The sequence below is a fragment of the Acartia tonsa genome, chromosome 3 (assembly GCF_053477335.1).
Source record: "Acartia tonsa isolate MP-2025a chromosome 3, ASM5347733v1, whole genome shotgun sequence".
NCBI classification, from domain to species: domain Eukaryota; kingdom Metazoa; phylum Arthropoda; class Copepoda; order Calanoida; family Acartiidae; genus Acartia; species Acartia tonsa.
Genome location: NC_137262.1, coordinates 10,293,093 through 10,305,991, shown reverse-complemented (window position 1 = coordinate 10,305,991; position 12,899 = coordinate 10,293,093). Strand labels below are relative to the sequence as shown.

Below are 12,899 nucleotides of genomic sequence, written 5' to 3'. Positions count from 1 at the left end.
GGGTAGTTGCACGAAGTGCATTTGAACTTAAATTTAGTGAAATGTTTATTTTTTGTGTTCAATAGTTTAAACTACATCTTTAGATCATATAATTGAAAGAATTTCCATTTTCTACTAGGTAGTTATAAAAAAATATCAAGATTGAAAATCATATTTTTTTTGGATATATGCAACTTAAATGGGTGTCCTGTTTTCACAAAAACAGCATGATGACTAATTTAGTGGTGCCTAATTGATTGTTATTTATTGTAATACAAATCATATGTTAGATGGTATACTTGTAACTTTTACTTCAAATCGTTAGGATCTACTGCAGTTCACGGTAAAATATTGCTGGTAACGAATATTGCCAAAAATCTATGAATTTTAAAAGCTGCTAGCTGTCAAACGGCTGAACGTACAGATTATACACGCACACCATTTTAAGCGGTATAAGAAGGCCTACAAATAATCTGGAATAGCCAAGATCCAATGATGCACACTGCACAGGGAAAGCTTCACCAAAGAAAAACGCGTAAAATAGGCTTTTTTTGCGCATTTCTATGCACTGCGAGATAACTATGCATTATTGATTTATGGCTATTCCAGATTATTTGTAGGCTTTCTTATGCCGCCTAAAACAGTGTGCGGGCATGATCTGTACGTTCAGTCGTTTGGCAGCTAGCTGTCTTTTAAATTCATAAATTTCTGGCAATATTTTACCGTGAACTGCTGTAGATCCGATTTCATATCCCTTTCATATTAAGTTAGATGCTGACAATGTCATAGTGGGGGAGTATATTGAGCAGAGGGATGCAATTTCTAAGATTAGTCCTAATATTAAGAGATGAATATTGCTTGTTTCACGCTGTAGACGCGAACTCTCCATGTAATTTGCTTTGCTACTCTAGAACGTAATCGTTCTTGTATATTTATGTAAACCTGTGTTTAAAACGAAAATTTAAAGTGCCATGAAAATTAAAAATCTTGTGATTTACTGTTATGAATCTGTTATATGTATGTATATAGAATAACTTTTATATGGTAAAATACATTTATTTAACCTAGTTTATTATTTTTATCATATTATTTTAAGTAGAAAGGTTTTTTTTGGCTGTAAGCTAAGATCTCAATAACCACATAACCGATCGAATTATCTTATTCTGGTAGCTTACACAGAGATCTTCGAATAGGGCTAGGGGAGTATCCACTAGTTCATAAGTAAAGCTTATGAAAAAAAGGAGAACTCTATCGGTCCTGTTATAGAAAACATGTCTTTCAAACATAAGGCAAGGGAAAATATAATAATCTTTTATTATAATATTATTATTAAATTACATTAATATTACATCGTTCTTGGTCAAGAACCTATAAATGAAGTCATAGAAATATTTCTCAATGTGTTATATTTTTGGCTCTCTATAAAGAGAGCGTTTTCAGGTACAGAGTAGTGTAGCAGATACGGTCAATTTCTTAAGCCTTGGTCTTCTCAGACTTCTTGGGGAGGAGAACAGCCTGGATGTTGGGGAGGACACCTCCCTGGGCGATGGTGACACCGCTCAACAGCTTGTTCAACTCCTCGTCGTTACGGATGGCGAGCTGAAGATGTCTGGGGATGATTCTGGTCTTCTTGTTGTCTCTGGCGGCATTACCAGCCAACTCAAGAACCTCAGCGGCCAAGTATTCCATAACAGCAGCCATATAGACTGGAGCACCAGCTCCAACACGCTCAGCATAGTTTCCTTTCCTCAGCAGACGATGGATACGTCCAACGGGGAACTGCAGACCAGCTCTGCTTGAACGGGACTTTACCTTTCCCTTCACCTTTCCACCCTTTCCGCGGCCAGACATGTTGATTGTTAAGTTAGGTTGTTTCGGATAAAATAGAAACTGATGAATTAAAGGTTATTTTCCCATATTTATACCCATCTGGAGCTTAATAACATTGTTATGTTTATGAATTCCTTCTCTTTTGCTTATAAGGCCTTTTCCCCCATTCCCCCTGATCTTCGGAACCCAATATATCCCCTCCCCTTTATTTTATCTCTCACAGCAGCTGCAAACTCACTGATATGTGCCTCCCCTTACTTTGTGCGTATCTCCTCCCTACTCAAACGCACAAAGTTTCACCTGCCTTTACCCGCCAAATTGAACACAGCATTATTTCAACGGATTTTTTTTTATATTTGTTATTTCAAGTCTATTCTATGTTTTACTTTGTCCTTTGGATATCTTTTACATTAGAAATTGACATTTGTTTCTTAAAGGGGGGGCCGGGGGGGCAATTACCCCCTTCTCACGCACGCCAATGAGAAACCAAATAGACAATGAATGATAAAGTAGCCTATAAAAAACAGTATCCCAAAACCTTGTTAAAATAATAGGTAACTCATAGATAATTTCATAGGCTAGGCTTAAAGGATGAAAATCCCTATTGACGTCAATTATATAGAATTGTCGCAGACTTCAGCAGCTGTTATTCTGGATAGCTAGACTACCCGAAAATCTATAGCTAGCCTAAGAAACTTTATAGGATTTGTCCTATTAATCGTTATTTATTTACAAAAAATAATTCTAGGCTAGTCTAAGACACTTTATAGGATTTAAACTGTTAATCGTTATTTAAATACAAAAAATAGTTGATTATTTCTAAGCTAGACTAGGAAACTTCTACCGCATTTGGGCTATTCATCGTAATACAAACACATAAAACAATTTTGATTATTTTACAAAAAATCTTTTATATTATATTATAATATTTATTTGATTTTTGAAATAATGAAATCTATGAAAAAGGAAAAATGTTAAAAGCGAAGCATCTTGTATTTAATCAATTTTGCAACAAATTTACATTCAATTTTGTTTATACTTATATATTAAATATTATGTTTTCTTAGGCCCTGGCACTCTGCAATGCTCTAATTTGAAATTTTAGAGCTTCACTATTATTCACTTAAAATATTGTTAAGTTACAATGAATTTATCTTTAAGATTAAATTATTTTTGATAAAAAAAAATATTTTGTGTTTAATACAGAACAGTTAACAAAACACTTTTAAAAGTTTACTTGAAATTTGTTATTTAATGTTTTTTTAACATATATTATATCTGTTATTTATATAATATCTAACATATAATTATGTAAGTTTATTACAATTTATTAAATTTTATATTACAATTAGGTTATATATTTGTTAAAGCAAAATTGCTTTAAAAATAGCGGGAAAATGAACAACAAGGGGATGGGAGTTTAGTGAACCCAAGCTATTTCATATTTAAAGGGATACAAAGCCACCAATAGGAATGTACTTGCCTATTTTCTGAGGTAAGGAGTGAGAATAGGATTTTTTGATGAAATTTTTTTTTTTAAAGTATCTCAAATTATTATTGTAAATTATTTCTTTTGATTTACTTTGATAGTTTTAATTTTTTTTCTTACTGTCTGAAAAAAGTATTGGGTTAAATCATAAAAAGTTTTTAGGTTAGCCTAGGCGTTAGATATTCCGTTAGGGTATCTAAAGTCTTGCATATTCATTTATGTAAGGTTAATAAAACCCTAACTTCGTAGCTAGCCTATATCATTTTATAGGATTTTACCTATTGTTTTAAGGTGGTTAGACAGACATAAAGTAACTTAATTCTAAGAGCCTAGAACACTAAATACATATCTTTTTGTATGCTTGTTTTCTGTGCCTTGCAGAAATGAATTATATTTCGATTATGAATTTTTTATACCCCTATTAAAATCCAAAAAATATCACAACTTTTAGAGTAGATACACCAAATAACAAGTTTATATGATTTTATTCATTAAGAAAAAAACCGTTCTCATTCCTTTGACATCTGCATAGTATGCAATGAAAAATTTTAATTCTCCCGCCTTTTCACATGATAGCAGCCGGTGTATTGTGCTTATCATCGTACCTCAGCACAGATAATCCCTCCCTTCCCCCCTACATCTTATAGAGGGGAGGTAAATAGTAAAACAAGGTTAGCACAGCAAACGTATATAAACGGGGTGATAACATGTCTCCAACAGATTCAGTTTGATATCTACAATCACCATGCCACCCAAGGTCTCAGGAAAGGCTGCCAAGAAGTCCGGCAAGGCCCAGAAGGCCATCGCCAAGGGAGACAAGAAAAAGAAGAAGCTGAGACGCAAGGAGTCTTACGCTATCTACATCTACAAGGTGTTGAAGCAGGTGCACCCTGACACTGGTGTATCCAGCAAGGCCATGAGCATCATGAACTCTTTTGTCAATGACATCTTTGAGCGCATTGCTGCTGAGGCCTCCCGTCTGGCTCACTACAACAAGAGGTCCACCATCACCTCCAGGGAGATCCAGACTGCTGTCAGGCTTCTCCTTCCCGGAGAGTTGGCCAAGCACGCCGTCTCTGAGGGAACCAAGGCTGTCACCAAGTACACTAGCTCTAAGTAAATTGATCTTCTGCCCAATGCAACGGAAACAACGGTCCTTTACAGGACCAACCATATTTATCAAAAAACGAGATTAAACTTACATTCTTTCATTCTGCTAAAATGTAAATTATAACATTCACATATAATCCTTATACTAAAGTAACAGGATGTGTGTCTGTGTTTCTATGTTTGTGTGTTTGTTTGTATCGAAGGATCTCGCTAACCGTTGAACCAATCGGGTTCTCCTTAACAGGGTAGCTTCTCATAGGTCCCGGGAAGGTTTATAACTGTTTTCTTGGGGGGTGGGACACCCCCCCCAAATTTTTTAAAAAAATGTTTTTAACTAAAATTAAAAATTAGAGGGGGGGGGGCAACCCCCCCGCAATTTTTTTTTCGCCCCCACCATATATTTATTTTTTTACTTTTTCTTTTAAAATCTAAAACAAGAAATTGGGTTATTAAATTCGACTCTCCCCTCCTCAAGTGCCCCTAGGGGCGTAGCCGCTAGTCCTATAATATAAAGTAATAAGCTTTTTTTTGTTTGTAGCGAAGGATCTCGCCAACCTCTGAACCGATATGGTTCTTCTTAAAAGTGAAGATTCTTATATACTCTGAGATGATTTTAGGCTATTTAATTTTTTTCAAATAAGTCTGGTTATCATCATCATTGCCTTTTAGTTCTCGGCAGAACGTAGGCCATGCACAATGGTTCTCCAATCTTCCTTTTTTGGGGCACGTTTTGAGGCATTGCTGAAAGATGGAATTTTCTTTCAGTTCACTTAAGAGTTCCCTCCTCCAGGTTGTTTTTGGTCTACCTGGTTTCCTCTTTCCTACATGGGGGTTCCAAGTCAAGGCTTGATTGGTTATATCATCATGCCCTTTCCTTAGAGTGTGCCCCAGCCATCTCCATTTTCTCTGTTTTATTGTCAGTTTAATGTCTGACATATCACTGCGCTCTAGAAGCTCAGCATTTGTGATCTTATTAGGCCAAAAGATCTTGTGGATTCTCCTTAGACATTTATTGACATATGTCTGTAGCTTGGAGACCACTGCTGTGTTTAGGAACCAAGTTTCAGCCCCATACAGCAAAACAGAGAGAACATTTGACTTGAACAGTCTTAACTTGGTCTTTATGGAGATGTTGTTGGAATTCCAAATTTTGTTAAGGCTGGCAAAGGCTGTCCTAGATTTGTTAATTCTAGCTTTAACATCTGTTAAAGTGCCTCCAGCTTCATCAATTTTACTTCCAAGATACTCAAAACAATCTACATCCTCAAGAATTTGGTCTCCAATAGTAATTGGTTCTTGGGAATTTGCATTTAATCTGAGTATTTTGGTTTTAGGAACATTTATTTCTAGTCCAATTTTCTTGGAGGTTTCAGCTATCCTGTTAGTCCTTCTTTGCATTTGACTTCTATTGCTTGTTAACAAAGCGATATCATCAGCAAAGTCCAGATCTCCTAAATATTTGGGATTGCCAAATAGCTCCCAACAAATGCCATCATTACTTTCACAGTTCTTCATGATCCAGTCAATGGCAAGGAGGAAAAGGAAGGGAGAAAGAAGGCATCCTTGTCTGACGCCTGTTACAATCTCAAAAAAGGTTGATAGTTTACCTTTATACATTACATTTCCACCTCCTTTATGATAGATAGCTTTAATGATATTGATTATCTTTTCTGGAATGCCATAGTGTCGGCAGATTTTCCAGAGAGATCTTCTGTCTAAAGAATCAAATGCTTTTTTGTAGTCAATGAAGTTTACAAAAAGCTCAGAGTTCCATTCCTTGGATTGCTCTATGATGATTCTTAGAGAGGTTATCTGATCAATAGTGGAACGGTTTGGTCTAAATCCAGCCTGATTAGGTCTTAGCTTTTCATTAACCTTCTTCTTTATTCTATTAAGAAGAATCTTACTAAGGATACGGCCAGGTACTGAAAGGAGCATTATCCCTCTGTAGTTTCCACATTGGGTCAAGTCTCCTTTTTTGGCTAGTATTGAGATATGTCCATTCTTCCAGTCCTCTGGGCATAACTCATCATTCCATATCTTTGTGATCAAAGGTAGGAATGCCTCAGCAGATGTATCTAGGTCTGCTTTTATGACCTCAGCTGGTATGTTATCAGGTCCAGCGGCCTTGTTATTTTTCAAACTTTTAATGGCCTCCTTGATTTCCAATAGATTTGGCGCTCGACAGTCAATGTCAAGTGCATCTGAGGGTGGAATCTCAGTTTCTTCCTCTGGAACTGGAAGATTCAGCAGTTCAGTGAAGTGCTCTGCCCATCTATTTAGAATATCTTCATCAGTTTTAAGGAGTGAACCATCCTTGTCCCTGATGTGTGATCCTGATTTGTGTACTTTACCTGCAATGCTCTTTGTAATCTCATAGACATCTTTCATTCTATTTTGATTAGCAGCATTTTCTGCTTGCATAGCAAGGTTTTCCAAGTGTTCTTTTTTGTCAATTCTGACACTTCTTTGGATTTCCCTGCTGAGCATCTTATATAGGTCTTTATCTTCTGGAGAGTTTCTGGAGAGTGTCTTTTGTCTTACCTCTCTTCTTTGATCCATGAGATCAATGGATCTTTGAGTGATCCACGGCTTTTGGTTAGCCTTTTTGAAACCTAATTTTTCTTGGCTAGTATCATTATAAACTTTTTTGATACCTTGCCAAATATCTTCAACTCCATCATCCTCTTGAAGAGTCAACGACTCAAATCTGTTCTTTAGAGTGAGCTTAAACTCTTGTAGCTTATCAGAGTTTTGAAGGGTTGTTAAGTTATACTTTTTCCTGGGGTTAGGCTTTGTGTCCTGCTTTTTAAATCTAAGCCGAACTTTAGAAGATAGAAGATAATGGTCTGAATTAACATCAGGTCCTCTTTCAACCCTGACATCAAGGAGAGAACCTTTAAAACGTCTAGATATACAGATGTGATCTATCTGATTAAAGGTTCTTTGATCTGGTGATCTCCAGGTGGCAGTATGAATCTTCTTGTGTTTAAAGATGGTTCCACCAATGACAAGTTTGTTTTCAGTACAAAAACTTACAAGTCTATCACCATTGTCATTATCCTTGCCATTACTTAAGCCTAGGCCATATCTGCCCATGACTTCTTCTAAATTTTCATTATTACTCCCCACTTGAGCATTGAAATCTCCTAGGAGCATGGTCAGGTCCTTTTCTTTATGACCATTCTTAAATACAGAGTCAAGCTGGTCATAAAATTCGTTTTTGACCTCTGTATCTGCTTGTTCTGTAGGAGCATATGCTACTATTATTCTCAGATTGATGTTTTTATCTGAGGATTTGAAGTAAGCCTCCATGATTCTTGGACCATGGGGTTGCCAACTGATCATGGCCTGCTCTGCTTGCTTGGTCAGCATAAGAGCCACCCCTTGGTTATGTCCTAGATCCTCATTCATATGGCCTGAGTAAAGTATTTTCAAGCCAGAATGATGTTTAAACTCTCCATTATTTGTCCACCTTGATTCGGTGATAGCCAGGATATCAACCTTGGCTTTAAGCATTTCTCGGCAAATGTTTTCTGTCTGGCCTGACTGAAACATTGTCCGAACATTCCATGTGCAAATTTTTGCTGGTCTGCGGGAATTCAGAATCATCCGCCTGACTGGTCCTTTAGCGGTTTCCCAGCCAAACATCATATTGTTGTTTCCAACCTCTACTTCGTTCCCGAGCCCAAAGTTAAATTGGTCTTTACTTTGTGCAGATTGAACGTGAGCAGGTTTTTTCTAGGGAAGGATTGTTAGCCCCACCCAAACCCCCTGAACTGGGGGAAGTGACCAGAATTCAGTCTGGCATCTACCCTAGGACCTTTCCAGCACAGTCTGGTTATAGTTTTAGGTTATTTTTCTGCCCTTTGAATATTATTATTATTATTATTTGATTCTTTATTTGTCTTAATTATATACATAAAAAGTTTACATCTGAATTTAGGAGTTATTATAACAATATTGTATAAAGACTAATCCAATATATTCTCTTATAAAAAGTGTAAGTTAATTGTTAAGCAGAAGTAAAACAAAGGGAAAGAAAAAATGCCGTTTAACATAAAAAAGTGTACATTTAAATTAAGTCAAAGCTAATTCAACACAATCTCTACTCAAAATATATCCCATTTATACAACAATAAAAAAATAAACTTCAGTAATTCTTTGAAAGAAAAATAGTTGTCATTGAGAAGTAAAATAAAATATTTACGATAAAAATAATAGGTCAACAATAATCCTAAATACATTCTGATTAAATTGTGTATAACGAATACACAGCTGAACTTAAAATTGTTAAGGAGGGATAAATAAGTGTGGCCTGTTAAAAAATAAACTGCAAAATGCTTTAATGGGCAGACCACCAAAAGCTCCACCTCAAGAATATTTTTTAGGTTGTATACTGACCCTCTATTGGATGAGGTAACTTTATCTTGTGGGTCTAAACGTCACCTTATGAAAAACAGGCTTAATTCATATTGTTAAAGTTAAGAATCACAAGAGATTATTATCCTCGGGGTCCTTCATTTTTTTTATATAAAAAAATTATCAATACCCTCCTGTAGATTTTACAGGTGAGATGAAGTTGAGGTGAAATACTTAAGTGTGTCTAAAGATTTGGTGTGTTTGTTGTAGGTGTAAAGTAGAGGATAAATATATTACATACGAGTTTAAATAAACAAACACTTTTTAAAAATGCCCTCATTTGCAGGTAGTTTTCTTTCTATATTATATATTTGAATATAGAGCCCCTAGATGCTAGGGGCGCAGCCGCTAGTTAAGAACAAAGTACTACACTTCGGGTACAGAATGACAGTCTAGTAAAGAAGGTGTCCTAACTTTTGTTATGTTTTTTAAACAGCTAGTCGGTGCTTTCAGTAACTAGTGGTTAAAATTTCAAAATTAAAAAAAAATATTACTAAGAGGCTAATACCGATATATTTAAGTTTAAAGATTAGATTCACCGGGATTGAATAAAATCGGATTTTTACCATAACTACACTACATAATTCAAAAGGTTAGGAGTCAAATTAAAGATTTTACTATCTTTCTTCATGAAGGCAATTGGCTTCTTTATTGCGTTTTAGTACCTTACAATCAACTTAACTAAAAAAGAAACTTAAATTACATCAAAAATAAGAGGTCTACAAAAAAAAAACGATTGCATATCTAAATTTTATGCATTATTTTACATCTACTAATAACTGGGGGGTTTCCCACCCTTCGAGAAAATAGCTTAAAACCACCACAGGACCAATAGGTATAAACCCTGAAGAGCAGAATCCGATCGGTTCAGTGGTACAAATAGATTTATGCAACATTCAAACTTTAGATTTAATTCATAAAAATGGGTTTTGTTGTTAATGTTAGTTAAGGTTATAAAATACCAGTTCATTTTTTGGAGGGGGGTAATATCTTTTAGTAGCGAAGCTACTCTATAATTCACTTTGTCTGTCCGTCAGTTCGTAACGCTGTAGGGGAAAACGTGATTTTCTCGGCTCATTCAAGATAGACAGCTGAAATTTTTAGTGAAGATTCTTATGATAAATGCCCATCTAATCTATACACTTTGTTTTGTCAATCTGTCTGTTATTTGTTGTGCTAGATCGATTCCTAGAATTTAAAGTTTTCGTGATTTCCCTATTTCATCAAGTTTGATGAATATTCTGACACTGCTCTACAATAATTTTTTTCTTATATCCATTCATAGTTTTTGAGCTTCGATACTTATGGATGTTGTCTTCCTTGTTAATGTCTAATACGCTAGCCTAAGAGATAGGGTCTTACAATTTCCTTTTGAAACCATAAACTAGACTATCAAATTTTATTGGATATGGCCTTGTATATTGTTGATGTGTAAATATTATATTAGTCATGCAGGAAGGTCTACTTTTTATTAAGTCTTAATGTCGATACTATTAGCATATATACCATTTTTAGTAGCGAAGCTACTCTATAATTCACTTTGTCCGTCAGTCCGTAACGCTATGGGGGAAATGGGATTTACTCAGCTCCTATAAAAGATAGAATGCTGAAATTTTTTGACAATATTCCCATCATTAAGGAGCACAATTAAGTATAAAACATCGATGGCGGTAGGACCGCTTTTTAGCAGGTTTTAGGCTATTTTTGTATTTTTCACATTTTTCTCAATATCTTCAGTGTTTATGGTGCGATTTTAAATTTTTTTTCAGTTATAGATATCAAAATAAAATTTCCAGTCGTTTAAAGAAACCAACTATGACGGTCAGACTGCCTTTAAGCAGGTTTTAGGCTATTTTTGTATGTTTCACATTTTTCTCCATATCTTTGGTGTTTATGGTCCGATTTCCAAAATTTTTTAAATTATAGATATCAAAATTAAATTTCCTGTCCTTTAAAGAAACCAACTATGACGGTCAGACTGCCTTTAAGCAGGTTTTAGGCTATTTTTGTATTTTTCACATTTTTATCCATATCTTTGGTGTTTATGGTCCGATTTCCAAAATTTTTAGTAGCAAAGCTACTCTATAATTCACTTTGTCCTACTCTATAATTCACTTTGTCCGTCAGTCCGTCCGTCAGTCCGCCAGTCCGTAACGCTATGGGGGAAATGGGATTTACTCAGCTCCTATAAAAGATAGAATGCTAAAATTTTTTGACAACATTCCCATCATTAAGGAGCACAATTAACTAAAAAACATCAATGGCGGTCGGACGGCTTTTTAGCAGGTTTTAGGCTATTTTTATTTTCCACATTTTTCCTCATTTCTTTGGTGTTTATGGTCCGATTTTCAAATTTTTTTCAGTTAGAGATATCAAAATTAAATTTTCCGTCGTTTGGAGAACCAACAATGACAGTCAGACTGCCTTTTTGCAGGTTTTTAGCTATTTTTATGTTTTTTACATTTTCCCTCATATCTTTGGTGTTTATGGACCGATTTTCAAAATTTTTTCAGTTAAAGATATCAAAATTAAATTTCCCGTCGTTTGAAGAAAACAACTATGACCGTCAGTCCCATCCACGGATTTTTGTGCTTCGCTACTTATGGATGTTGTGATCCTTGTTGATAGCTGTAAGTACAATTAAGTTTATACTGTAACCATTATTATCATAATTATTGTAGTATATGGTGTTATTATTTCTATTATTATTGTAACTCGTCGTGATATATAACCTTCAAACTTAAAAAAAAACATTTTCTTGATTAACGTGGCTACTCTACTTTAATATGTGTGTGAAAGATCACTCAGAAATACTTTTATTTAGGTAAATTAATTTACTAAATTTCATATTAAGTAAAATTTTTTGTGCAGCTAACCGTTTTTCGTCGAGGTGGATTTCAATTGTTAAAACAAGAAAATGAAGTGAATATAATATAAATAATTTCTATAACATAAGTAATAAAAGAAACATAAATCGTGTGCTTTTGAAATTTCTTTGACAAAAATCAGTTGGATATACAAAAAATTTTACTTCACATGAAATTTGGTAAATTAAAATGCCTAAATAAAAGTATTTTAGAGTGATCTTGATTTATCAACGTCTTCTTACCAAACCTCGGGAACGGCAAAAAAACGTCAAAAATTTCGCCTTTGGCGGTGAATAACGGCAAAACGGTTCGCCAGAGGTGGTTGATGCATTTATAACAAATGATGTGCCATGAAAAGTTCTACAAAAATGAAGAAATAGTCTATGGCCCTAAAACGACTCCTTCCCCCCAAAAAAAGGGGCAAAAACCGTCATAACGATGTGTTGGCCCCCAACGACAGCTGTTAAAACACGTATAGGTTTCGTGATTTTTTTCCGAATTAATTTCGTTAGTGGTATAAGCTGTTCTCTACTTTACTTTATTTTTATTTTTCCTAAAATTATACTTAACACAATAATTTAATACTATTTTAGATCATTTTGATTTCAATATTTAAGTTAAATTATAATTAATTTTTTTAAATCCTCGAAAATAATTAAATTGGAAAAAAAATCCGCGAACGAAAATTTGGAAAATCCTCGAAAAATGGGTCCCAATTTTTATTTATCTCATTATATTTTTGACCACCAACAAGAAAGGTTATCTGACTTTAATCAAGAAAGGTAATTTTTTTATTTAATTTATAATAATTATTTATCGCATCGTATTATAGATAGCTTTCTAACTTTTTTACTTAATTTATAATAGTTATTTATCGCATCGTATTATAGATAGCTTTTTTTTCTTAATTTAGAATAGTTATTTATCGCATCGTATTATAGAAAGCTTTCTTATTTTTTTTCTTAATTTAGAATAGTTATTTATTGCATCGTATTATAGATAGCTTTCTATTTTTTTTACTTTATTTAGAATAGTCATTTATCGCATCGTAATATAGATAGCTTTCTAATTTCTTTTACTTAATTTAGAATAGTTATTTATCGCATCGTATTATAGATAGCTTTCTTATTTTTTTTACTTAATTTAGAATAGTTATTTATCGCATCGTATTATAGATAGCTTTCTTATTTTTTTTACTTAAT

General features: G+C 34.3%; 2 protein-coding genes across 2 annotated transcripts; one reads left to right on the top strand and one right to left on the bottom strand.

Moving 5' to 3' along the window:
* Positions 1–1,276: 1,276 nt before the first annotated feature.
* On the bottom strand, positions 1,277–1,866 carry LOC145315097 (histone H2A-like). Its single transcript, XM_080155139.1, has one exon. It carries the CDS (start codon positions 1,828–1,830, stop codon positions 1,453–1,455), a length of 378 nt encoding a protein of 125 aa, XP_080011265.1. The 5' UTR covers positions 1,831–1,866; the 3' UTR covers positions 1,277–1,452.
* Positions 1,867–4,043: 2,177 nt separating this feature from the next.
* Positions 4,044–4,429, top strand: LOC145315096 (histone H2B-like). The gene has a single exon (XM_080155138.1). The coding sequence runs from the start codon at positions 4,044–4,046 to the stop codon at positions 4,416–4,418; it is 375 nt and encodes a 124-aa protein (XP_080011264.1). The 3' UTR covers positions 4,419–4,429.
* The last annotated feature ends 8,470 nt before the right edge of the window (positions 4,430–12,899 follow it).

What these genes read in the sequence shown, in the direction of transcription:
- LOC145315096 (XM_080155138.1), top strand. Translation starts at nt 4,044, where the DNA reads ATGCCACCCAAGGTCTCAGGAAAGGCTGCCAAGAAGTCCGGCAAGGCC.
- LOC145315097 (XM_080155139.1), bottom strand. Translation starts at nt 1,830, where the DNA reads ATGTCTGGCCGCGGAAAGGGTGGAAAGGTGAAGGGAAAGGTAAAGTCC.